The sequence below is a fragment of the Lemur catta genome, chromosome 1 (assembly GCF_020740605.2).
Source record: "Lemur catta isolate mLemCat1 chromosome 1, mLemCat1.pri, whole genome shotgun sequence".
NCBI classification, from domain to species: domain Eukaryota; kingdom Metazoa; phylum Chordata; class Mammalia; order Primates; family Lemuridae; genus Lemur; species Lemur catta.
Genome location: NC_059128.1, coordinates 219,552,488 through 219,579,340, shown reverse-complemented (window position 1 = coordinate 219,579,340; position 26,853 = coordinate 219,552,488). Strand labels below are relative to the sequence as shown.

The following is a 26,853-nucleotide window of genomic DNA, read 5'->3' as shown; positions in this document are numbered from 1 at the left end:
TTAGCCAGGCATGGAGGTACACAACTCTAGTCCTAGCTACTTGGAACGTTAAAGTGAGAGGATCGCTTGAGCCCAGCAGTATGAAGCTACAGTAAACCATGATAGTGTCACTGTACTGTAGCCTAAGTGACAAAGTGAGACACTATCTCAAAAATAAATAAATAAATAAAATCAAGTATGGTCTAAGAGTTTCTCATATATTCTTTTTTTTTTTTTGAGGCAGAGTCCCACTCTGTCACCCTGGCTAGAGTGCCGTGGAGTCAGCCTTGCTCACCGCAACCTCAAACTCCTGGGATCAAGCAATCCTTCTGCCTCAGCCTCCTGAGTAGCTGGGACTACAGGCATGCACCACCATACCTGGCTAATTTTTTCTATATATTTTTAGTTGTCCAGCTAATTTCTATTTTTTTTAGTAGAAACGGAGTCTCGCTCCTACTCAGACTGGTTTCAAACTCCTGAGCTCAAACGATCTGCCTGCCTCTGCCTCCCAGAGTGCTAGGATTACAGGCGTGAGCCACCACGCCCAGCCCTCATATATTCTCTTAACGTAACTGTCCTTTCTTTAGGATTCCATTGCTAAATCAATAGCAAATCCTCTAAAAGTATATGGCCAAGACACTTATTCTAACTTACTACACCAAAAGACATAAACCTATTCCAAACAACTATAGCCAAAATGTTAACAGTGGCTACTTTGGGTGGTGTGGCTTTTTCTTCAATTTTTCAGTCTCTTACAATAACAATTTCATCATAGTCATTCCTTTCATGACAGATATCAGGATCCTGAGAGACATCAGTTTTTTCTGTTTGTTTGTTTTGTTTTTTTTACTTATTTATTTTTTTATTTCAGCTCTTCATGGGGGTACAAAAGCTCAGGTTATATACATTGTCCATGTCCCGCCCATCCCCCTGAGTCAGAGCCTCAAGCGTGTCCATTCTCCAGACAGTGCGCCTGGCACTCACCATGTAATCATACCTCCATCCCCTCCTCCCACCCCCCACCTCCCCGAGTCAGCACCTTCAAGCATGACCATTCCCCAGACGGTGCGCAACGCACTCATCATGTAGGCATACACCCATCCCCCCCCCCCCCCCCCCCCCCCCCCCCCCCCCGTCTCAGTCTGATATCCAATTGGTATCCTTCCCCGATGTGCATTTAGGTGATGATCAGGGAAACCAATTTTCTAGTGAGTACATGTGATGCTTGTTTTTCCATTCTTTGGATACTTCACTTAATATAATGGGTTCCAACTTTCTCCAGGAGAACCAAAGAGATGTTGTATCACCGTTATTTCTTATAGCTGAGTAATACTCCATGGTATACATATACCACAGTTTACTAATCCATTCGTGGATTGATGGGCACTTGAGTTGTTTCCACATCTTTGCAATTGTGAATTGGGCTGCTATAAACATTCGGGTACAGGTGTCTTTGTTATAGAATGACTTTTGTTCTTATGGGTATATGCCCAATAATGGGATTGCTGGATCGAATGGTAGGTCTACTTGAATCTGTTTAAGGTATCTCCATAATGGTTTCCACGGGGGTTGCACTAGTTTGCATTCCCACCAGCAATGTATGAGTGTTCCTGCCTCTCCGCATCCACGCCAACATGTGTTGTTTTGGGATTTTTTGATAAAGGCCATTCTCACCAGAGTTAAGTGGTATCTCATTGTGGTTTTGATTTGCATTTCCCTGATGATTAGGGATGTTGAGCATTTTTTCACATGTTTGTTAGCCATTCTTATATCTTCTTTTGAAAAATTTCTATTCATGTCATTTGCCCACTTTTTGATAGGGTTGTTTGATTTTTTCTTGCTGATTTTCCTGAGTTCTAAATAGATTCTTGTTATCAGTCTTTTATCTGATATGTAGTATGCGAAAATTTTTTCCCATTCTGTAGGCTGTCTGTTTATTTTCATGACTGTTTCTTTGGCTGTGCAGAAGCTTTTTAATTTAATCAGATCCCATTCATTTATTTTTGTTGTTGCTGTGATTGCCTTAGGGGTTTTCTTAATAAATTCTTTGCCTAGACCAATGTCTGTAAGAGTCTTTCCTACATTTTCTTCTAGAATTCTAATCATTTCCCATTTAAGGTTTAAATCTGTTATCCACCGTGATTTGATTTTTGTGAGAGGTGAAATCTGTGGGTCCTGTTTCAGTCTTCTATATGTGGCTATCCAGTTTTCCCAGCACCATTTATTGAATAGGGATTCTTGTCCCCAGTGTATGTTTTTGTCTATTTTGTCAAAGATTAGATGGCTATATGAGGATGGTTTTATATTTGGATTTTCTGTTCTGTTCCACTGGTCTGTGTCCCTGCACTTGTGCCAATACCAGTTTTTTATTTAATTATAGTCAGCATGATCTCCATATCCCTTATTATTCTTCTATAACCAAGTAGGTTAGAATTTGGAACAATTCAGTTCAAGAAGGAGTTAATTTTTTTAATCACAGATAGACTGAATTAGTAACTTTATTTTTTTTTTTGTTTTTTGTTTTTTTGTTTTTTTTTTTTTGAGACAGAGTCTCGCTCTGTTGCCCAGGCTAGAGTGAGTGCCGTGGCGTCAGCCTAGCTCACAGCAACCTCAAACTCCTGGGCTTAAGCGATCCTACTGCCTCAGCCTCCCGAGTAGCTGGGACTACAGGCATGCGCCACCATGCCAGGCTAATTTTTTCTATATATATTTTTAGTTGGCCAGATAATTTCTTTCTATTTTTGGTAGAGACGGGGTCTCGCTCTTGCTCAGGCTGGTCTCGAACTCCTGAGCTCAAGTGATCCACCCGCCTCGGCCTCCCAGAGTGCTAGGATTACAGGCGTGAGCCACCACGCCCGGCCAGTAACTTCATTTTTTAAATAAGGTAAATCCTCCACATAATTAGGCCTAATTAATCACCCTTTTCTTTTTAATAGCGAGGGAGAAGAGGGAGATGATAAATAACTGGTCCATAGATACCTACTAGTTTCAGTTTGAAAGTCTCGGAAACCATCAAATATTGAACGTGCCGGCCGTCGTCTTTTAGGAGCTTTAGGGGAGAAAAAATAGAATTGAACATTAAAAATAAAATTTGAATATTAATTCTGAAATTTAATTCTAAAAATGTCTTTGTCTGTGAGTATTTCTTTTTAAAAATAGTCATAGATTCATATGGTTCCCTTACTCAAAAAATAAATTTTTAAAACTTTCAAGTCATTGATATATAATTAACAAAAACCATCTTCAGCCCAACCATCTTGTTTTACAAATGAGAAAATTAAGGCCCAGTTAAGAGGCTTGACCAAACTTATGTAAAAAGACAAACTCTCAGTAGTGGCATTAGGAAGAAAGAAAATTATGAGGATGAATCCACACTGAGATAAAGCTACACACATTTGGTATCATATTTGAGTAACTCTTAAGTTCTAAACCATAAAATTTAAGGACTATTTCTTAGTTGAGTGGACACACATAGAGAATTATAAATACCAAAAAACATTTTTAATGTTGGAAGAAAACTTTTTTCCACCGTTACATGATCATTTAGTGACAAAAAAGTGACTACAACCAAGACCTTTTGCTTTCCCTGTATAGTGTCTATTACCAAATCTTTAAATATTTTACAGATGATAAGGTCTATAATGTAATAATAAAAATGTTATCCCAGCTGGGCAACATGGCAAGACCCTGCCTTTACAAAATACATTTTTTAAAAAAATTAGCCAGGAGTGGTTGTGCATGCCTATAGTCCTGACTACTTGAGAGGCTGAGGCACATTATACAATATAAAAAAATCTTCTGTTTAATGTCACCACTGATCTTATTAGAAAGTCTTTAAGTATTGGGAAGGTACCAAGCTCACAATGATGGATAAAAATTTTCTAAAATCCTAATTTTTGCCTGAAAGCTCTTTTCTAAAATCACTGATAACAGTGATCGCTTCGATAGCACATATACCAAAACTGCAATGACACAAAGAAGATTAGCATGGCTCTGATGCAAGGATGTCATGAAAATTTGCGAAGTGTTCTATATAAAATCAATTGATCGATCATTCAGTCAAGCACTGGTAACAAATACAGTCAGTTGTCTAAAAGCAACAGGCTCACTTTGTTCATTTTCAAGAAAATATCTGCCAAATGCTGAAGTCTAAATAACAGTTTGTCAGCAATCTTTCAAGTAAAAACAATATTCTACGAAAAAAGCTGCCAGTTCAGCTTGCAAATCAAGTGCTTTTTCTTAACATAACCGTAGAACTTCAGTATGCAGAAGTGTTTTATGCATACATCCTATTTCAAACAGAATACTTTTAAAATGTATATTCAAGGGTCAAGATTCAATGAAGTTAATCATTTCTATTGCTTCATAAAACATTATGAAAGAAAACTGACTTTTTTTTAGACAGAGTCTCACTCTGTTGCCCGGGCTAGAGTGAGTGCCTTGGCATCAGCCTAGCTCACAGCAACCTCAAATTCCTGGGCTCAAGCAATCCTCCTGCCTCAGCCTCCCAAGTAGCTGGGACTACAGGCATGCACCACCATGCCTGGCTAATTTTTTCTATATATATTTTTAGTTGTCCATATAATTTCTTTCTATTTTTAGTAGAGATGGGGTCTTGCTCTTGCTCAGGCTGGTCTCGAACTCCTGAGCTCAAACGATCCACCCACCTCGGCCTCCCAGAGTGCTAGGATTACAGGCGTGAGCCACCACGCCCGGCCAAGAAAACTGACTTTTAATCTTTTTTATAAACTGCAAAGCTGGGCTCTGTGGCTCACACCTATAATCCTAGGACTTTGCGAGGCCAAGGCAAGAGGATCGCTTGAGCCAGAAGTTCAAGACCACCTTGGGCAACAGAGCGAGACCCCTGTCTCCATAAAAAAATAAAAAAATTAGCCGCGCATGGGGGCATACACCTGTAGTCCCAGCTACTCGGGAGGCTGAGGCAGGAGGATTGCTTGAGCCTGGCAGTTTGAGGTTGCAGTGAGCTATGATGAAGCCACTGCCCTCTAGCCCAGGAAACAGAGCAAGAGCCTACTTAAAGAAGGGGGGAAAAAAATAAACTGCGAATATGCAGCAGTAAAGAATTCAACTACTAGTGGTATGGTTTGAAGTCACTACATTGATTCAACTAAGACACCAGCAGTTTGACTCACCATTGCTTCTGAACCATTAGTCCAAATGTCAACACAGTGAAAACGGCAAATAACTTCTTAGTATTACTATGTAAATAGTTTTGAAGTTACAGACCCCCTGAAAGAGTATCAGGGACCCAAGGCCAAACTTTAAATCAATACTGCCCTAAGAAGAAAATAGTCCTCCAAGGTCTCTTTTCAAGTTACAATAAGGTCTAATCATGAAAGATAAGAATGAATTCCTAACTGTATAAAGTCATTCTCATCTCTCTCCTTACTGTATGTCAAAATCCAGAGGTAAAAAAGGATAGTGGAGTTCCAAATGGAACTCTTTTGCCTCTGTTCAACAGCAAGATAGCAAAGAACTCATTTCCTATAACCCTACCCACCCAAAGATCCTGCCTTGTTCCTCATAATAAAGAAAAGATAAAGCTTCCAAGAACACTACTCCTTAGCTCCAAAATCTATTCATAGGAGTTATACTTTTAAAATTATGAACAATGCTTTATTATATCTGGTATAATAATAGCATGACCGACTGAACTGAACAGTCCAGGAAGCACATTATTACACTGCAGTATTCAGACCTTATAGTTTTCCCCTTACCTTTATTTCTGAATCTAGACAGCATTTTCTTTTTTTATTTCTTGCTACAGCAAACTCCAAAGTTGCCAAGTTAAAGGTCTATCTTAAAAAAACTACTAAATAAGTTGCTTTTTCAAATCAAAAGATATCGTTTATATAATTTTCTTCACCTTTTTCTTACAACTTATTTTTCCTCCTCTATCATGATTTATCTATAAAACTTTATAGAGGTGTGTTCTCAACTTTGAAAATAACTCTTTGTCTGCATTACTGTTCCCAATAAATGCATTTCTCCATCTCTGCCCAGCCAGATTATAACTCCATCTTCTATTTTTTTAAAAATAAACCTGGTTGGGGAAGGGGAGGCAGGAGAAAAAAATGAATAAATAAATAAACCCACTAATGCCTAAACTATTTGGTTCATAAAAGGGAACCAAATAACTGTATTTGGTTATTACAGTTTGGTTCCATTATTGGTTTAATAATATGCTGATTAAACTAACTATAAATTTTCTTTAAAACTGATTATATGTGCCATTCTCTATCAACAATCTTTACCCAGACTTACAGCGTGATTTTTTTGCATGAATTAGGGGTTATATTCTTCTTTGTCTGAAATAGGAACAGCACTTCTAGAAGCTAAGAAGAAAGAGAAGCTAAGGCAAATCAATATAGTAAGGATATGGCAGTCAAGTAGGTATCTGGAAAACAAAAAATAATCAGTCTTTTATCTAATGATAGATTCATTTCCGTTACAAGGCAGCAATTCTTTTTGGTAACTTTCCTCCTTTTCACCTTCTGCAACAAGTATCAATTTTTTAATCTGCTTCACTGTGAACTAATTGTGCAACTTTCCTGAGTAGAGTACAGAAATACAAGATAAAAACTGACTCTATACTTGAAGTAACAATGTCTCGGGCAAGCCTTCCTAAAGATAACAACAAAGTCAAATAAAGCTAAGGGAAATAATTAAACTTACCACCAAACAAAGGTTCTGGTTCCACCAATATCTCTTGCTTTTGAGGAATTGGGGCACGGACTTCTTCTCTATTTAAGAAAAGTGGAAAAACATCAAAATGAATACCGTTTTCTGCTATGTGTTTTCTTTCTGTAATTACTATGAATGCATTTAAATTAACAAGGAAAATGACTTAGTGAATTTTAGGAGCCACAGTAACCATGATAAATGAGTTTTAGATGGTTTTCATATAAAGATCAATTGGAATAAAGTACCTGGCATACCTAGCTAAAATGGTTTATAAATGAAGAGATAAAACAGAAAAACAAAAAATACTTCTCTTTCCCTCTCAAGTTCCCTACCCTAAAATCTGTTTAGAAAAGACAGAGGACAGAAAAAATTCCCCCCAAAATCAGGTAAAATGAATGGAAAAATATAGGCTTAATAGAAGCAATATCACATCACTACCACATCAAAGAACAGACAATTAAATCACAAGGATATACTAAAATAAGCTTAAACAAATAGGCAGTGAACTTTATCTAATTATGAAGAAAGCTAACATAGGTATAATCATGGATTATTAACTACACAGATCCTAACATACAGAACAGAAAAAGTAGCTAGTTGTCAATAGCTCACAACTGTAATCTCAGCACTTTGGGAGGACAAGGTGAGAGGATTGCTTGAGGCCAGGAGTTTGTGACCAGCCTGAGCAATATAGCAAGACCCTGTGTCTGTAGAAAAAACCCAGCTGGGCCCAGCTACTCAGGAGGCTGAGGCAGTAATATCTCTTGAGCCCAGGAGTTGGGCAACAGAGCAAGATCCTCTCTCTCAAAAAAACAAAACAAACAAAAAAGAACCATCTTTTTAAAGTATAAATCAAATCAGGAAGAACAAAATTTTTTAATGTGAGCTATGTTGGGGAAGAATGGGATATCACACTTGAAATGCACGGCCAACGTTAACAGGAAAAAAAACTTCATAAGACCAGCCAACCCAGGATGCTGGGGCAGAAGGACCACTTGACCCCAGCAGTTTGAGGTTGCAGTAAGCCATGATGACATCCCTGCACTCTAGCTGGGACAACAGAGCAAGACCTTCGTATAAAAGGGGGAAAAAACTTCATAAGATATTAAGGATGATTTCTAAAGTTCACACTTCATTTGGAAACAATATTATTCTAGAACCTGGAACTAGATCAACAAAAAAGGCAATTATGCCTATATGCTATCTGGCTTATTAAATTTATCTCTAATTTAGTAAAAACACAATCCCGGTCTTTTGCCTATTGCAGCAGTCCTCTAGTTTAGTATCTCATGTTGTAAACAATGAGTTTATAAAAAGCTATTAGTATTAAAGTCTCATTTGACATAGACATGACAGTGCTCTAAGAATTTAAACTATCTAAGTACAGGCCGGGCGCAGTGGCTCACGCCTGTAATCCTAGCACTCTGGGAGGCTGAGGCGGGCGGGTTGTTTGAGCTCAAGAGTTCGAGACCAGCCTGAGCAAGAGCGAGACCCCGTCTCTACTAAAAATAGAAAGAAATTATATGGACACCTAAAAATATATATAGAAAAATTAGCCAGGCATGGTGGCGCATGCCTGTAGTCCTAGCTACTCGGGAGGCTGAGGCAGGAGGATTGCTTGAGCCCACGAGTTTGAGGTTGCTGTGAGCTAGGCTGACGCCATGGCACTCTAACCTGGGCAACAGAGTAAGACTCTGTCTCAAAAAAAAAAAAAAAAAAAACTCAATGACTTCCCTTTGAACAAGGTTCATGTCTAATATTTTCCAAAGACTGCTGGAATTTTGCTCAACAGTTATTTATTTCAACTCTCACTGGTATCAAATACAAATCTCTTCATCATTTATTACTATTTATTTTCTATATATTATAATTCTATATGCTAAAGATGCTTCTAATGATTAACTAGTTACATGTAACTATTTAAGGTATAAAGGACCAGAAATACTATATTTTTTCAAAAATTTTCATGGCAACTCCAAGCTTTTCTGGGACAATGAAGGAAAATCTAGAATTGAGAAATTTGAGCTTTATTGGGCTTTACTTCTGTATTTGCTACTCAATTGCTAGGAATTAAGCTTGGGAAAATGGCTATGCCCCTGCTTTCTCATCATTAAAATGTGGATAATAATGCTGTCCTATAAGGTTTTTGTTGTTGTAGTCATCCTTTTTTTACTGTGGAGCACACAGGCCCTACCTCCTGGCCATAGGCCCATCATACTACACAGCTCCCTCACCAACCCCTAAACTTCGCCCTGAACTTCCTGGTTCAGGATTAAATAAAAGATATGACAGTGCTCTAGAGAATTCAAACTAACTATAAAAATTTCCACTTGATACTTTTTCAGAGGACTTCATCCTTTAATTTTTTCCAAAACTAGAGAACTGACCTAACTTTGGTAGAAATGCAACTACTCAATTTAGGCAATATGTAATAAATTCATACTCTGTGTGTGGTCTGACAGCAGAGACACTTGCTGAACTGGTACTGGGCTCTTCAGCAATTCCTCCACCATCCAAAAACATAGTGACTGCCATCTCCAGATTATTGTTGCAGGCTTCAAGCATATGTTTTCCTACACTTTCACTCGCACCTGAAATAGAAAAAAGAAAAAAAGAGACACCTTCTTACATTCAGCTCATATTAGAATACGGTATTTCCAAGTAAATTTATAGTACTTTTTCCCTTTTAGAATGAGTGACCATTATTTTTTCTTAAACCCATTTGTTTATTTCTACACTGTTGGCTGGCTGGTGTGAAATATACAGAGCTAGAAAAGAATGTAGCAGCATTAAAATAGTAATCTTCCTTCACATACTAAAACAAAAACTAAGTAATGCATTTATTTGCCATTTGTCTCTGTTTGCCTTTTCTTTAAATGGCCCAAGTATATATTTGTTAATAAACTGAAAAAAGATTTTTAAAAAAAGACTACATTCTACAAAGTTAGAAATGCTTTCTGTTAGAATGAACACATTTCAGTTAGCATTTCTGTTTCTCTTAAAAAGAAAGCATTTTTAATACCAATGGCAGAGAAGTGAGATGGGATATTTTTGTCTAAGACATAACTAAGTCAAAATCTGGTAAGAAATGTCAATCATCACTTAAAATTGGTTCTGGAACAGACTTACTTATTTGTAAATAAAGTAAAGCCAGCATAGTCTGTTAAATGAAATGTAAATTGGTAAAGTCCTTTAAGAAAACAATTTTACAACATGTATTAAAAAAATAAAAGTATTCATTCCTTTTCTGACTCAGTAATTTGGGCTTCTAGTCAAAAGGGAAAAAAAACTACATAAAATACTAGGTGCATAAACATATTCACATACATGTGCAGTATATCTTCAGTTAATAGTGAAAAATTGGAAACAACATAAATGTCTAATAATAGAATGTAAACTGCAGTATCTATTTGATGGAACATTTCGTGACCACTAAAAAGCATCTCAGGCTTTCTATTTGGGATGATTTTTCTTCTATCTGAATTATGTACCTTAGAATCTCCTGTTGTAAATGCTCTTCTAAATTTTTGTCTGAAAATGTCTTGATTTTGCTATCATCCCTGAGAGACAGTTTTACTGGATATGCCATTTAAAGGCTGACAGTTGTTTTCTCTCAGTATACCGAAGACAGCATTCCAATGTCCTCTGGCTTCTGTTGTTGCTACTGGGAAATCAGTTGCCAGACTAAAGTAAAATGTTTTAATAGCAATCTGTTGTTTCTCTCTAGTTGCTTTTAAGATTTTCTCAGTCTTTTAGCCTTCTGCAGTTTCACTCTCATTTGTCAGGGCTGATTTTATTTATCTTCCTTGGGATTCACTGGACTTCTACCACTTCAGGATTATTTATCAATTCTGAAAACTTCTCAGCCATTTCTATTTGACCACTGCCTCACCCTTCCATTCATACCTCCTACTGGAACTACAATTAGATGTATGTTAGAACTCTTCACTCGAACCTTTATGTCTCAACTTTCTTTCATATGTTTATCACTTCTTTATTTGTGTTGCATTGTAGGTAATTCTTCAATGCTATCTTCCAGTTCACATATTCTCTCTTTAGCTGTGCCAATCTGTTTCTTTACCTGTTCACTTAACTTTTAATTTCAGTTAATTTTTTATAACTAGGAATTCTCTTTATTTCCTTATTTGTCATGTTTTAGACCTAAGGGTCATGTTTTAGAGACCCTTAATTCATATTCCCATTTCAATCTCTCATTTCTTCAAACATATTAATCAAACTTATTGGAAAAAAATAACAATCAAACTTATTGAAATTACTAGGACAGCATATAGATTTTCTGCAGTCTCTATGGGTTACTGTCTCTTATTTCTACTGAATCTTGCTCACTGTGCCATGGTTTTTGTGCAATTTTGTGATTTTTTGACTGTGATCTTGTGTGCCTTGGAATTTTAATCTGTAAAATTTCGAAGTCTGATCTGATTTGACAGATTTTGCAAGGCATTTCCAGAGATCACCTTAAATACAATATTGACTTAAAAGTTTTTCAAGACCACATGGGAAATGTGACCCTGAAAGAATCCTTGTTATAAATTCTCAGTGAAGATATCCATGTTCATACTCCCCTCATTCCCCCTGTCAAGGTGGAAACATCAAAGTCTCAGCTCTAGCAGGGTGTGGTGGCTCACACCTTAATCCTAGCACTCTGGGAGGCAGAGATGGGAGGATTGCTTGAGCTCAGGAGTTGAGACCTCATCTCTACTAAAAATTAGAAAAATTACCTAGGTATGTCTCATGCCAAGCATGGGTGGGGAATCTGCGGCCTTATAATTTCAAGATTGTTCTTTTTTAAGCACCAAACAAGGCAAGAAAAGCTGCATCTTTCTCTGCTGTACCCCTTTTGATAAAAGGATTTGTTCTGTAAAATTTGGATTCAGTCAAAAGGCCACACTTAAGGCCCTAGAAAGCCACATGTGTTCTTAAAATCCCAGGTTCCCCACCCCTGCATGAGCCCAGGAGTTTGAGGTTGCAGTGAGCTACGGTGATGCCACTGCACTCTACCCAAGGCAAGAGAGCAAGACTCTATGTCTCAACAAACAAACAAAACACACAAAAAAATGCTTCAGCTTCATGAGGGGGAGGGGCCTCTTTTCAGACTCCTCTCTTTGGTAAGGCTCGGAGAGCTTTGTTTCCTGTGCCCTATGAGGCTAATCAAAAGGTTCAAAGCCATCCAGTATGGGCAGATTCTACCAGGCATTCTTCATTTTTAGCCTCTTGCAAGCCCAATGATGCATTTTAAAAGACTTTTCAAATATACATTTTCTTTAGCATTTTTTTCCTCAGAGTAGGGTTATTCATGTTATCTATTTCAGCCTTACTATAAGAAATGGAAGTCCAGTCTCTACTCTTGGTATCTCTCTGTTTTCTCTTCTGTGCTACCACTCCCTCTAAGGCTGCAGACCAAGTCCTTAACACTTTTTACCTGGATTACTACAACAGGCTTCTAACCGATCATCATTCCATCTTCTACCTTGCTGCCTTGGGTATGTTTCAAAATATGTGTGATCATATCACCCTCCTGTTTAAAATTCCTTAATGGCTTTCTCCTGACACCTACAGTATAAATTCCGAAGTCTTTATGATCTGGAAAGTCCTTTGTGATCACGACTCAGCTTACTTCTCTGGCTTTGCCTTTCCTCTTCCCCATCCTATACAATTTACTAGTCAGACTAAATTACATGTTGGAATTCCCTTATCCTCCTCATCTCCCCCTCATCTAGTTCATGCATGCTGAAATCACCAGAATGTTACTTTGTCAATTTATGTGCTAAACTACCTCCCCACTCCTTGTGATACTGTTCTACTATTATATCCATGGATATACTACTAAGCAGTAAATGCTGGTTTACTTTCTGACTATCACCACAGCCCCCCACCCCCACCCCCACAAAGAATAGGTTCTTATACACAAGGATTGGTTTTCTTGTCTTGGAATACCCAGCACCTAGCATCATGTTTGCTTGCATGTGATCAATGTCTAATTAACTGACATTGATCAGTAGCTAACACACCAGGGGGAGAGGGGCCAGGCCTTAGCCAAAACTACTGGCAACCCTTCTGTATCTTTTGAATTTTGTACTAAGTGCACATATTTTTGTTTTAAATTTAATTTACAAAGCAATATGCTTACACTGTGGAAATAAACAGCAAATGGCTACCTTAGACAAACAGACTTGAGGTAAAATTTCCAGTAAAAGCATCACATACAGATTTTAAAAGGGTTATCTCTCAAATAATGTAAGGAGAAATGAAAATAACATGCTCCAAAAAACTGTCCATGACAGTAGCTACAGCTTTTTCATTAATATTTTTTTAATATTAAGGGGGAGAGTGAACAGGGGGCGGGGGGGAGGGTGTTAGTTACCTTTTTCTCTTTTTTTGGAGACAGAGTCTCACTGTCACCCTGCTGCGCCTCAAACTTCTGTGCTCAAGCAATCCTCCTGCTTAGCCTTCCAGAGCTATAAGATGATAGGTGTGAGCCACCACGCCCAGCCTATAACTTTTTCAGACAGTTGGCAAAGACATATTTAAGATGCAAATGATGGCTGGGCGCGGTGGCTCACGCCTGTAATCCTAGCACTCTGGAAGGCCGAGGCGGGACGATCACTCGAGGTCAGGAGTTCGAGACCAGACTGAGCAAGAGTGAGACCCCTGTCTCTACTAAAAATAGAAAGAAATGGCCTGGACAGCAAAAAGTATATATAGAAAAAAATTAGCCGGGCATGGTGGCACATGCCTGTAGTCCCAGCTACCTGGGAGGCTGAGGCAGAAGGATTGCTTAAGCCCAGGAGTTTGAGGTTGCTGTGAGCTAAGCTGACGCCATGGCACTCTAGCCCGGGCAACAGAGTGAGACTCTGTCTCAAAAAAAAAAAAAAAAAGATGCAAATGAAAAAAATTGAGTAAAATTATTTCATAAAACATGAGTACAAAAAGCATTAGTATATAATATTGTGACTTAATATTGTGACTTAAGCCAATAAATATTACCCAAAAATACCCATCTGATCAATTTCACTTAGTCTCTAGAAATTTACATTTATCTTAGCCAAAAACCTTTTTTTAGTATTGCCTTACACTCATTAAAATGGCTATTATCAAAAAAAAAACAAAAAATAACAAGAATATGTGAGGATGTAGAGAAACTGGAACAATTGTGCACTGCTGGGGGGAATGTAAAATGGTACAACACTTGGAAAACAGTGTGGCAGTTCCTCAAAAAATTAACAATAGAATTACCACATGATCCAATAATTTGACTTCTGGGAATACGTACCCAAAAGAATTTAAAGTAGGGTCGCAAAGATATTATTAACCCATTTTCATAGCAGCGTTATTCACAACAGCTAAAACATGGAAGCAACCCAAGTGTCCATCGACAGATGAATGGATAAATAAAATGTGCCGCATGTTACATACAGTGGAGTATCACGCAGCCTTAAAAAGGAAAGAAATTCTGACATATGCTACAACATGGATGAAGCCTGAGGACATTATGCTAAGTGAAATGAGCCAGTCATAAAAAAATAAATGCTGTATGATTCCACTTATTTGAGATATTAGAATAGTCAAAATAAAAGAGACAGAAAGTGAAATGGTTTCCAGGGGCCAGGGGAAGAGGGAATGAGGAATGGGGAGTTACTGTTTAATGGGTATAGAGTTTCACAAGACAAAAAGTTATGGCGATAGATGGTGGTAATGGCTATAAAACATTATTAATGTATTTAACCCCTGAACTGCACATTTAAAATAGTTAAGATGGTAAATTTTGTTATATAGATTTCAGCACAATAAAAAAATTGACGCATTCTTTTTTGGGAATTGGAGAAATATAGAGTTGCCTTTCATTTAGTGTCTGCCTTATATGTGGATGCATATGGTAACTTAAGTTACACAGGACCTAGGAGGTTTTTCCTTTATAGGGCTTCATGTATTACTCAAATTTAAGATGAACATCCATCCATCAGCCAACCAACAAGTCCTATAGTTTCTTCTAATTAATACCATTCCTGTCCAACCTTTTCTATGTACTAATACAATGCTACAGTGTTAGTTCAAGCCCTCAACATCTCTTATGTGAACCACTGCATCCCATTGCTCTTGGTCATGCTCATCTTTCAGTATCTGTCGGGGATTGGTGTAGGACCTCTCTAGGATACCAAAATCCAACAATGTTCAAGCCACTTATTTAAAAAGGTTCGGTATTGGTATATAACTTATGCAATCTTCCCATATACTTTAAATCACCTCTAGATTACTTATAATACCAAACAGAATGTAAATGCTATGTAAATAGTTGTTATACTGTATTATTTAAGTAATAATGGCAAGGAAAAAAGTCTACATAGTCAGTACAAATACAACTATCCTTCTTTTTCAAACATTTTTCATCCATAGCTCGTTGAATCCATGGATATGGAACCCACAGATATGGAGGGCAGACTAAGATCTTCTACACTGCAAAATTATGTAAATTTGTCTCTTCTATTTTCAACATTTTTGCGTTGCTGACTGGGTAAGTTTTTGCTTTATTTTTTGAGACAGAGTCTCACCTAGCTAGAGTGCAGTGACATCATCATAGCTCACGGCAACCTCAAACTCCTGGGCTCAAGAAATCCTCCTGCCTCAGCCTCCTCAGTACCTAGGACTACAGGCACCCAATACCATGCCTAGCCAATTTTTCTATTTTTTGGGGGGGTGGGGTCTTGCTCTTGTTGAGGCTGGTCTGGAACTCCTGGCCTCAAGCAATCCTCTCGCGTCAGCCTCCCAAAGTGCTAGGATTGCAGGCGTGAGCCACCATGCCCAGCCATGACTAGATAAACCTTAACCTCTCTTGAGCTGCACACAAGATTTGGCCCTGATTTACCTCTGCTATTTTATATCCCTCTGCTTTCATCTCACCTCTATACCATTCCCTCCAGCCACATGGGTCTACATGTAGGCAGGTCCCTTGGTAGTACTTTATAAAGCCATGTTTTTGCATGATTTGGATAGTGGTTATCAGTCAAATCAGCTCCCTCATTTTTCTGGACAATACACCAAATATCCATCATTTTATTAAGTTCTGGACCTTCCCCCTGCCTCCTCATCCTGAAGTAAGTACAAAGATAAATATATACTTTATCACGGGGTCTTCATCTCTACCCTCATCTCTGCTAGCTCTTCTACCTTGCAAACTTTAAAAACTCACTGAATTGGCCCAGATCTCACTTTTCTTATCCCAGTTACCTCTATGTTCTCAGTCAAGCTGAACCAAAGGTTCTCAAGTTGTAGTATGTTCAAATTTACATTTTCACCATCAGAAAACACTTTAAAACATGAAATCTCAAAATAAAGTCACAAATGCAACTTTTTGAAGAAACGTTCAAATTTCCCAAGAGCCAACCTTAAGTTAGATAATTAAATATAAACTCTTGGGGCAAAACAGCACAAATTTGATAAACCATTTTAAGACCCATGGAGACCAAGGCAAGAGGATCACTTGAGGTTAGGAATTCAAGATCAGCCTGAGCAAGAGCGAGACCCCATCTCTACTAAAAATACAAAAATTAGCTGGCCACAGCGGCGCACGTCTGTAGTCCCAGCTACTCCTTGGAACATGTGTTTCACTTATCTTAAACACCGTTGTTGTTGTTGCTGTTGTTTTAAGAGATAAGGTCTCACTATATTGTCCTGCTGGTGTTAAACTCCTGGCATCAGGTGATTCTCTCATCTCAGCCTCCCAAGTAGCTAGGACTACAGGTGTAAGCCACCACACCCAGCTAAACATTTTTTTTTTTTTTTGAGACAGAGTCTCGCTTTGTTGCCCAGGCTAGAATGAGTGCTGTGGCGTCAGCCTAGCTCACAGCAACCTCAGACTCCTCAGCTTAAGCGATCCTACTGTCTCAGCCTCCCAAGTAGCTGGGACAACAGGCATGCGCCACTATGCCCGGTTAATTTTTTCTATATAGATTTTTAGTTGGCCAGATAATTTCTTTCTATTTTTAGTAGAGACAGGGTCTCGCTCTTGCTGAGGCTGGTCTCGAACTCCTGACCTCGAGCAATCCACCCGCCTCGGCCTCCCAGAGTGCTAGGATTACAGGCGTGAGCCATGGTGCCCAGCCTAAACATTTTTTTTTTAAGCAGAGTACAATGATGACAGCAAAAAACTATTACACTAGAAAAAAGTTAATGTTATGCATACGGAATAAAATGATAAATGAAATGGACTGTTTTCAAAGAATTTGTAACCAATAAATAGCATTCCAGTATGACTTAGAAGCATCAAGAGCTGATGTAGAAGTAGTAGAAACTTAGTATAAGTACTCTAAAATTTCCAAGGTCCATAAATCTACAAAGCTAAAAATTAAAACAGAATTTATTAAAAGTGTTTCTACAGAGATTGTCTTTAAAACACAAAGAGAATAAAATTATAATAAAGGGAATAGCAACTGTGATATTTGAGGCCAGATAGTGCCAATACTCAGGATCCAGAATTAGAGAAAGGATGAGGAAAGACCATTTTGACAAACTATCTATAATCCTCTCTTCATCATTTAATGCTAGACTCTAAGCTATAGGCAGCATATCCCTGAGATAGCCCTATATCTTTGTTGACAATATGACAGAATGACTTCCCTCTTTGGAGTTTGCCACAATAGTGACCTGCAAAAGCTTTCAAAAAAAAAAAAAATAGTGCCAAAAGAAAAAAAAAGTGCCACTGAAGAAAGACGGTGTTAAAAAGAAGCCCAGGGGCTGAAGCAGGAGGACCATTTCAGGTCAGGAGTTTGAAACCAGCCTGAGTAAGAGCGGGACTCCATTTCTACTAAAAGTAGAAAAATTAGCCAGGCACGGTGGCACATGCCTGTGGTCACAGGTACTTGGGAGGCTGAGGCAGGAGGATCACTTGAGCCCAGGAGTTGAGGCTGTAGTGAGCTATGATGATGCCACTGCACTTTAGCCAGGGTGACAAAGCAAAACTCAGTCTCAAAACAAACAAACAAACAAAAAAAAAAAAAAAACAGCCCAGGGAGCAAAGTATGCCCTTCACTTTCTTAAATAAAGCCAAACTACCTGAGCCATCTGTTCTTGTATATCTGTTCTTAGCATATCACTTAGTGTCTATCTCTTGGTATATCATTTTAGAAACAGAAGATACCTGAAAGATAATTAAAGGTTCCAAGTGGTTCTTAATGTCTGGAAGTATCAGAGGCATTTAATAATATGAGAGACCATTTTTGGTATTTCATGACAGGAGTTGGGGGCACTACTGGAATTTTGTGGAGAGAAGCCAGGGGTGCCAGGGTAGGCTGAAAAAGATCGCTCACACCTTCCTTTCAGACTTCTGGCCTCCAGAACTATGAGAGAATAAATGTATCAAACCATACAATTTGTGGTAATTTGTTAAAGCAGCCACAGGAAACTAATACAAGTGCTAAACATACAATATATGGAACAGTCCTACCCCAAATGCCAATAATACTACCACTGAGCTAAAGAGACAAATATGAAGAAATGAAGGTTAATTGAGAGGGAAGAGGAAAAGTACTAAATAATGCCAGGGAAAGGAACAGTGATAAACAAGTTTAGTGTGTTTTACCTATATACTCAGAGATAATAACAATTTTTGATGGGTCAGCTGTAAAGAATTTGGACTTCTATATTATCACAGTCAGAATAAAGAACGTATCTTCTTTTAAAAAGGGGAGACCTAACAAAATAATTTTGCAGATTTAAACTATTTAAAAAAATGTTAAAATGGGCTTATTTTGAAGTCCCAATGCTAGAGGCAGCAGCAGCAGGGTAGCTTCATCTAATCCAATGATCTATAATCTATGACAGGAGTCTCATTTTTATTGTTCCCCTGCATATACCCTTTTTCTTTTGTTATTATCCTTTATTTTTCCTTCCTTCTACCTGTTTTAAATTTGCTAAGGGCACCAAAGGGCATTACTTAATCCAACTTTCCATGCCACCATCTCCTAGTTCACACCCTTTCTCCATTAGCACTTGATATATGACAGCCCAAAACGTATATGTAATGCAATCCATGTCTCCACACAGCTGGAAGAATCAAAAGATAGTCCAAATTTTAAGAGTCCTTATGTCTATTTTCTACACTACTCTTAGTGCCAAAAGAAAGACAGTCTTTTTGCTACCATCAAGGGATCAAAGTATAGCAGTCATAGAGATTTAAAAAAAAAAAAAATCCCTCTACAGAAATGATGGGGACAGAAAGAGGTTACTTTTTGGTTCCACATTTTCCCCAGCAATGATAAAGTAAGCTAGACTACTCACCAAGAAAATGGGTGTGGATGATGGTTGTGAGAAATAAGATCAAATTTTAATTTTTTTTTTTTTTTGAGACAGTCTCACTCTGTCACCCTGGCTAGAGTGCCATGGCGTCAGCCTAGCTCACAGCAACCTCAAACTCCTGGGCTCAAGCAATCCTCCTGCCTCAGCCTCCCGAGTAGCTAGGACTACAGGCACGCGCCACCATGCCCAGCTAATTTTTTCTATATATTTTTAGTTGTCCAGCTAATTTCTTTCAATTTTTTTTTAGCAGAGACGGGGTCTTGCTCTTGCTGAGGCTGGTCTCGAACTCCTGAGCTCAAACAATCCACCCGCCTCAGCCTCCCAGAGTGCTAGGATTACAGGCATGAGCCACCGCGCCCGGCCAGAAATAAGATCAAATTTTAAACTTATCAAGTTTCCAATCCTGGAGTTTTTAAACTTTCATGTACAGAAAGCATTTTTTAAGTGCATCCGCAGAAAACTTAGGAAGTACGAGGGAAATAAAATTAAGTTAGAAGATAAAGCAAATATTCATTGGTTCAGAGAAGGAAATCACAGGAAAGTAATGATATGGTGGAAAATGCACGAGCTGGAGAGAAAAGACAACAGAGTTCTAGTTCCTGTTCTGCCATTACCTAGATCAGTGCTACCCAAACTATGGTCCTCAAACCAGCTATCTCTTACTTGTCTATGACAAGATAAAAGCAGAAATTCCAGAAGAAGCATTTAGAAACTTTTATAGCAATTTGATAAGAGTGATTTTATGTCTAGTGAATCTAATTACAAAATGTTAGCTCACACCTATAATCCTAGCACTTTAGGAGGCTAAGACAGGAAGGATTGTTTGAGGTCAGGAGTTTGAGACCCACCTTAGCAATGGGGAGACATCATGTTGACAAAAAATAGGAAAATTAGCCAGGCATGTTGGCGCATGCCTGTAGACTCAGTAACTAGGGAGGCTGAGGCAGGAGGATGGCTTGAGCCCAGGAGTCTGAGGTTGCAGTGAGCTATAATGACACCATTGCACTCTAGCCTGGGCAACAGATTGAGACCCTGTCTCAAAAAAAAAAAAAAAAAAAGAGTATGAATGGAAATTAGCTACAAAGCCAAATACTATACACCATAGTTCCTAATTGTTATAATAAATATGCATTCATTCAACAATTTTAGAGAAAGATTAAATTTAGGTCTCTTCTACAACTTAGCTTCTTTAATTTTGTGAAGTATGTGAATACCTACTATGCACAAAGCTCTATGAAAGTCTATACTGGTAACCTCCTATTCTCTTCTCAGCTTCCTTTCTATTCCCTCACATTTGTCCTTACCTTCTGATTGCCAGTTTATTTTTAGCAATTCTATACTGTTTATGTATCCCTCTTTTTTACCCCATGAATTATTCCAAGTGTGTATTTTGGATGTCACCCGAAGTTGTGTTAATGGGATACTTCCACAAATTGTTCTTTCAGAATAGATCCAGCTGCGTATTCTTTCTTCATGTTTTAAGAATTTATATGACTTCTGAAAGTGTTCCACGATTATTCAAACCCATGTATATACAGCATGATGAATTATCAAAGGGAGATCAGGCCGGGTGCAGTGGCTCAGGCCTGTAATCCCAGCACTCTGGAAGCCCGATGGGGTAGGATTGCTTGTAGCCAGGAGTTCAAGACTAGCCTAGGCAACATAGCAAGACTTAACAACAAAAAATTACCCCAGAGGCTAAGGCAAGAGGATCACTTGAGCCTGAACCCTGGAATTCAAGCTTGTAGTGAGCTATGATAGTGCTACTACACTTCAGCCTGGGTAACAGGGTGAGACCCTGTCTCCAAAAAAATGGGGGGGGGGGCGGGATATCTAACTGAGTAATATCGTAAAATGTCGAATAACTACAAAAATAACTACAAAAGTAGCTTTTTTTTCTTTTTCTTTTCTTTTTTTTTTTTTAGAGACAGAGTCTCGCTCTGCTACCGAGGATGGGAGTGCAGTGGCCTGATCATAGCACACTTGAAGTCTCAAACTCCTGGGTTCAAGTGATTCTCCACCTCAGTCTCCCCAAGAGCTGGGACTACAGATGTGTGCCATCATGCCAGGCTAGCCTGGCTAATTTTTTCTATTTTTTTTTTTTTTTCGTAAAGACAGGTTCTGGCTATATTGTCTAAGCTGGTCTCAAACTCCAGGCCTCAAGCAATCTTCTCACCTCTGCCTCCCAAAGTGTGGGATTACAGGCATGAACCACCACACCCAGCCTTCTTAGGTAGCTCGAAATGACTCTGAGGCATCAATGGTAAAAGTATGTAGCTCCTCAATGTGATTATTTCAAAGAACATAACTTTCCTTGGTCACTACTTATCAAAGAGTTTGATCATGGAAAACATGTTTGTATATAACATTAACGGAAAATTTCAAAATTCTATAAAATATATACTATGCTCCACAATGTAAAAATAAGTATATAATCAAGAATTATAAGATAATATGTACAATAAATAATACTGCTGTTGTGAAAGCACAGGATTCCCATTAAAAAGTGGGCAAAGGACATGAATAGACACTTCTAAAAAGAAGACACACAAATGGCCTAACAGGTATATTTAAAAATGCCAACATCACTACCAGAGAAATGCAAATCAAAACCATGAGATATCATCTTACCCTAGTCAGAGTGGCTATTACTAAAAAGACAAAAAAATAACAGATACTGGTTAAGGATACAGAGAAAAGGGAACTCTTACACACTGTTGGTGAGAATGTAAATTAGTAGAACCTGTATGGAAAATAGTATGGAGATTTCAAAGAACCAAAAATAAACAGAACTACCATTCGAACCAACAATCCCACCACTGGGTATTTACCCAAAGGAAAAGAAATCAATATATTAAAAAGATACCTGCACTAGTATGTTTATTGCAGCACTATTCATAAGCTCTCATCAATGGATAAATAAAGAAAATGTGGTATATATACAATGGAATACTATTCAGCCATAAAAAAGAATAAAATCATCTTTTTTGTAGCAACATGGATGGAACTGAAGGTCATCATCTTAAGTGAAACAAGCCAGGCACAGAAAAAACAAAATATCTTTTGCATGTTCTCACCTGTAAGTGGGTGCTAAAAAATGTGTCCACATAATTATAGAGAGTAGAACAATAGATAATGGAGACTTGGAAAGGTGAGGGAGTAGGGGGTATGAGGAGAAATTGGTTAATGGGTACACTAAAATCCCTGGCTTGACCATTATAAAATCTACGCATGTAACAAAACTGCACATGTACCCTGTAAATTTGTACAAATAAAAAGGATGAAAAATGGTTATTTGTCCCCAACTTTAAAAAAAAATTTTAAAAAGCAGTCATTACTGAGCTGGGAATGGTGACCCACACCTGCAGTCCCAGCTACTCAGGAGGCTGAGGTAGGAGGATCACTTGAGCCCAGGAGTTCAAGACCAGCCTGGGCAACACAGTGAGATCTGGTCTCTTAAAAAAAACAAAACAAGGCCGGGCGCGGTGGCTCACGCCTGTAATCCTAGCACTCTGGGAGGCCGAGGCGGGTGGATCGCTCCAGGTCAGGAGTTCGAGACCAGCCTGAGCGAGACCCCGTCTCTACTAAAAATAGAAATAAATTATCTGGACACCTAAAAATATATATAGAAAAAATTAGCCGGGCATGGTGGCACATGCCTGTAGTCCCAGCTACTCGGGAGGCTGAGGCAGTAGGATCGCTTAAGCCCAGGAGTTTGAGGTTGCTGTGAGCTACGCTGACGCCACGGCACTCACTCTAGCCTGGGTAACAAAGCGAGACTCTGTCTCAAAAAAAAAAAAAAAAAACAAAACAAAAATCAGTTAATATTTCATACTTGCCGTGTGTGTGTGTGTGTGTGTGTGTGTGTGTGTGTGAGAGAGAGAGAGAGAGAGAGAGATTTGTCCTATTTAGTGAGAAATAAGACATTAAAATTTTTCAATTATCCCTTCTATTTCTAAATGGCACAGAAAAGATAAGACTCACATTTTTGAAGATGCATTTGCTTTGAACAGAATGTTGAGTTTCCAGATAAGTAAAACCTTTTTGAAATCAGAACATAAACTTTTTTTTTTTCCATCAAAGTGGGGGTATGAGGTGGGGTGTTCAGCTTCCTTTTTGTTGTTGTTGTTACTGTTGTTGTTGAGACAGAGTCTCACTCTGTCTCCCTGGGCAGAGTGCAGTGGCATCATTATAGCTCACTGCAACCTCCAACTCCTGGGCTCATGCGATCCTTCTGCCTCAGCCTCCCAAGTAGCTGGGACTACAGGCACCCAACACAATGCCTGGCTGGTTCAGAACTTAAGCTCTTAAGGTCAGTCTAATTCATCCAGCAATGAATAAATATCAAATCACTTCTAATCTTAAACACCATGATTTAAAACATGTGGAGAGGCTGGGCACGGTGGCTTATGCCTGTAATCCTAGTACTCTGGGAGGCCAAAGTGGGAAGATCACTTGAGGCCATGAGTTTGAAACCAGCCTGGGCTATAGTGAGATCTTGTCTCTACAAAACATAAAAAAATTAGCCAGGCATGGTGGCACGTACCTGTAGTCTCAGCTGCTACAGAGAGTGAGGCAGGAGGATCTCTCAGCTACTACAGAGAGTGAGGCAGGAGGATGGCCTAAGCCTAGGAGTTAGAGGCTGCATTGAACTATGATGCATCTGCACTGAGCTTAGTGACAGGGCAACACCCTATCTAAAAAAACAAAAAAAAAACCTAAAACATGGAGAGAACCTAAAAAATGTCTTTTTAAGATATATATGAAAAGGATAAAATGAATCAATCATGTGTCTCTAATGGCTAATCACTATCCTGTAAAAAGAATCCCAAAAATTATCAATAGAAATTCACAACAATCAAGAACAGTCTAACATTATCTTCCCTTCTACAGATACCATTGTCTACTGAGGGACTCCAACTTAAGCAATACAGAGGCCTGCAATGAGGAAACAAGCTGTGTAGATTAACAGAAACACAAAGCAACTGAGTAAGTCAATTCATCTCACTACACTTTGGTTTTATGTATACCTAATAAAAATGCTACATTAGGGCCAAGCATGGTGGCTCACACCTGTGGATCCTAGCACTTTGGGAGGCCAAGGCAGGAGGATCACTTGAGGGCAAGAATTCGAGATCAGCCTGAGCAACGTAGAGAGACCCCGTCTCTACAAAAAATAAGAAATTAGCCTGGTTTAGTGGCACATGCCTGTAGTCCCAGCTACTCGGGAGGCTGAGGCAGTGGGATTGCGTGAGCCCAGGAGTTTGGGGTTGCTGTGAGCTAGGCTAACACCACGGCACTCTGGCCCGGGCAATAGAGTGAGACTCTGTCTCCAAAAAAAAAAAAAAAAAACATAAACATAACAAACACAGCAATATAAACTTACATACATAATTTTCTAATTTTCTCCATAACAATGATTTAGTTAAACATTGGGAAATCCATTACATCTTTAAGGTAATAATCCAATCACAAACTTTAAATATATTATGAAAAGTTATCATTCAACTCCTCACCCCAATATTATTACAAATTTTACTTTACCAACATTGATGTGGTGTTTCATGCCCACAAGCTAAATAAAAATGCTTCAAACATCTAGTTATCATTACAGAGCAAAAAATAAAACTAGCTGTAACTATAAAAAGGTAACTTACATACAAACTGTAGTGGTTAAAACAATATAAAATTTTATTTAACCACATCTTGCATGTCAAACTCTAAGAACATTAACAGTGGAAGCTGCATCTAACAAATGTCCCGACAAAGTATAGATTTGTCAAGAGAGGGAACTAACATTCTGACCTCCTTCCAAAATGACAAACTAGAACGGCAAAATTACGCTCAGGCACATGGAGTACTCTTCTCTCAAATCACTCCACAGAGAACATCATTTGCTCCGCCCTCTAATAACTCATGCAAAAAAAGTTCAGCACCATCAGAGAGAAGCAAGACATAGAGAATTCATAGAATGTCTTAGGGCCTTTCCTCCAGGCGGTAAGAGGATCTGCGTGTGCCCTTCGCAGGGGTCCAAAGGGAAAGAAAAACCTAGGCCTAGGTTTTGGGGGACACTGACACCCAGAAACAGATTGTCTCTCAAAGAAGTTTGTGCCGCCATCCCTGTTTTATCAGCAGGAGGCTCCGACGCCATCGCCTCAGTCTTTATGATTTTATTATGGGTAGGTGGGAAACGGCACCCAGGATTCTTCCAGGCCTCCCCTATTAAGCGTGGGGGCTCCCCCTCATTCTTCTCTCACAGCCTCAGTCCCTAAGGTACTCCCCAGCACCCCCCGCTTCTGGCGGCCTATCCCCCGGGATGCGTAAAGGCGCTGTCGAACCCACCAGCCTCGCCGTTAAGGCGGGAGGCCCCAAACTGGCCAGGGCCACAGCGATGGCTCCGAAGGGCCCAGAAAGGAGAAGGGCAGGCCAGGGACGGGGGGAGAATGACCTGGCCAGGGAATAAAGGGAAAAAGAGGTGAGGAGATGCACTGCACCCCGGGGCTGCACAGAGAAGAGATGAAGATGATGAAGAAGGAGGGCGGTGGCCCGGGTGCGGCCCCCCACTCCTCCCGCCCCCAGGTCCCCGGGCCGGCGGAGGCGGACGGGCTCGGCCCATTCCCTGTTCTGGACTGGCAGGAGATGGGGGGGTGCGTCTCCCTCCATACTGCGAGGAGAACGAAAACGAGGGTATGGGCAGCGCGGGGGGGGCTGTCTCCCGCCTGAACCCAGAGACCCCGACGCCGTCGTCGCCTGTTCCTCAGGAGGGAAGACGGGAGCCGCGGGTAAAGCCCTACAGAGGAATGCATGCAGGTGAGGGGAAGCCCGGGACAGACCCGCCGCCCGCTCCGGACCCCACTCTCCACCTTCCGGTAACGGCGTCTCTTACCGGTGATGGCGGTGAACTGCTGAATTAACCCCTTCAGTGCCGAGGACGCCGCGGAGCCCCCGTGGGCAGCCATCTTACCGCCGCCGCCGCCGCTGCCGCCGAACAACAACACAGACACACACGGACCGCCCTCCCCCACCTTGCCGCGCGGTTTGCGCAGGCTCATTGACTGTCTCCAAGCTCCGCCCCCCGTCCCGAGCGGCCTGCGCAGGCGCACTTCCCCTCAGGTCAGGAGCGTTCTCAGCTCTCGGCTCTCCGCTTTAGGGGTTGGCTGTTAGGTTGCTGCCTGCTCAGGGTATCAATTTTGTACCCACTGGTGCCTTCCCCTCAGAACTCCAAGGCCGTCCTCGTAGATGCGATGTCGATTACTAGTTTCCCAAGGAAACTTCGGTCTCAGCAGGTAGAAGGTCTTCGCATTTCAGCTTCACAAGCTTATTGACAGACACGCTGCAAATGACAGTATTTTTTTTTTTTTTGCAGCTCCACCGCACTCTACTAGCTTTCCTGCAGCTCCCATCAAAACACAAATCCTCCATCCTTGCTCTGAAGCGACTCTCATACCTGCTTCCCAACCCAATCGCTTAGCTAACCTGGTGCAGCGACCCATCCAGCACAAGTGAAACACCACAGCACTTCATGCCAAGAAAGCACTGGGCACAGGGTCTGACACATAGTAGGTTTTAATAAACGATTGTTAAGTCTGCTTTGCTTCAATAAATTTATCAACACGTCTCCCTTCAGGGTCTTAGTTCGTTTCCTCACCTATAAAACGAGGAAGGGCTATTTACGCAAAAAGAAAATGTGTATATGTGTATGTATATACAGTAGAGGAAAGAAATATATAAAAAGGACACTAGAAATGTGTCCTCAAAATGCTGGTAATGGTTACCTCTAGAGAGCAATAGGGACGTTAGTAAAAGGGGACTCTACTTTGAGTTTGTTTATCGTTTATTATTACTTTTATTGCAAAATAT

The 26,853-nt window shown here is 39.7% G+C and overlaps 1 protein-coding gene, 1 non-coding gene and 1 pseudogene across 2 annotated transcripts in view; 2 read left to right on the top strand and 1 right to left on the bottom strand.

Moving 5' to 3' along the window:
- The window catches only part of UBXN7 (UBX domain protein 7), a 47,451-nt gene extending 21,426 nt beyond the window's left edge, over positions 1–26,025 (bottom strand). Inside the window, exons 1-4 of the mRNA XM_045540035.1 lie at positions 25,880–26,025; positions 9,128–9,275; positions 6,676–6,743; positions 2,963–3,028 (exon numbers count right to left, since the gene is read on the bottom strand). Coding sequence (XP_045395991.1) covers positions 2,963–3,028; positions 6,676–6,743; positions 9,128–9,275; positions 25,880–25,952 — 355 coding nt within the window. The 5' untranslated portion in view covers positions 25,953–26,025. The remainder of the gene's footprint in view (positions 1–2,962; positions 3,029–6,675; positions 6,744–9,127; positions 9,276–25,879) is intronic.
- LOC123631219 lies at positions 3,912–4,018 on the top strand. The gene has a single exon (XR_006733078.1). It is a non-coding gene; the product is annotated as a U6 spliceosomal RNA (small nuclear RNA).
- Positions 25,104–26,592, top strand: LOC123630437 (annotated as a pseudogene).
- The last annotated feature ends 261 nt before the right edge of the window (positions 26,593–26,853 follow it).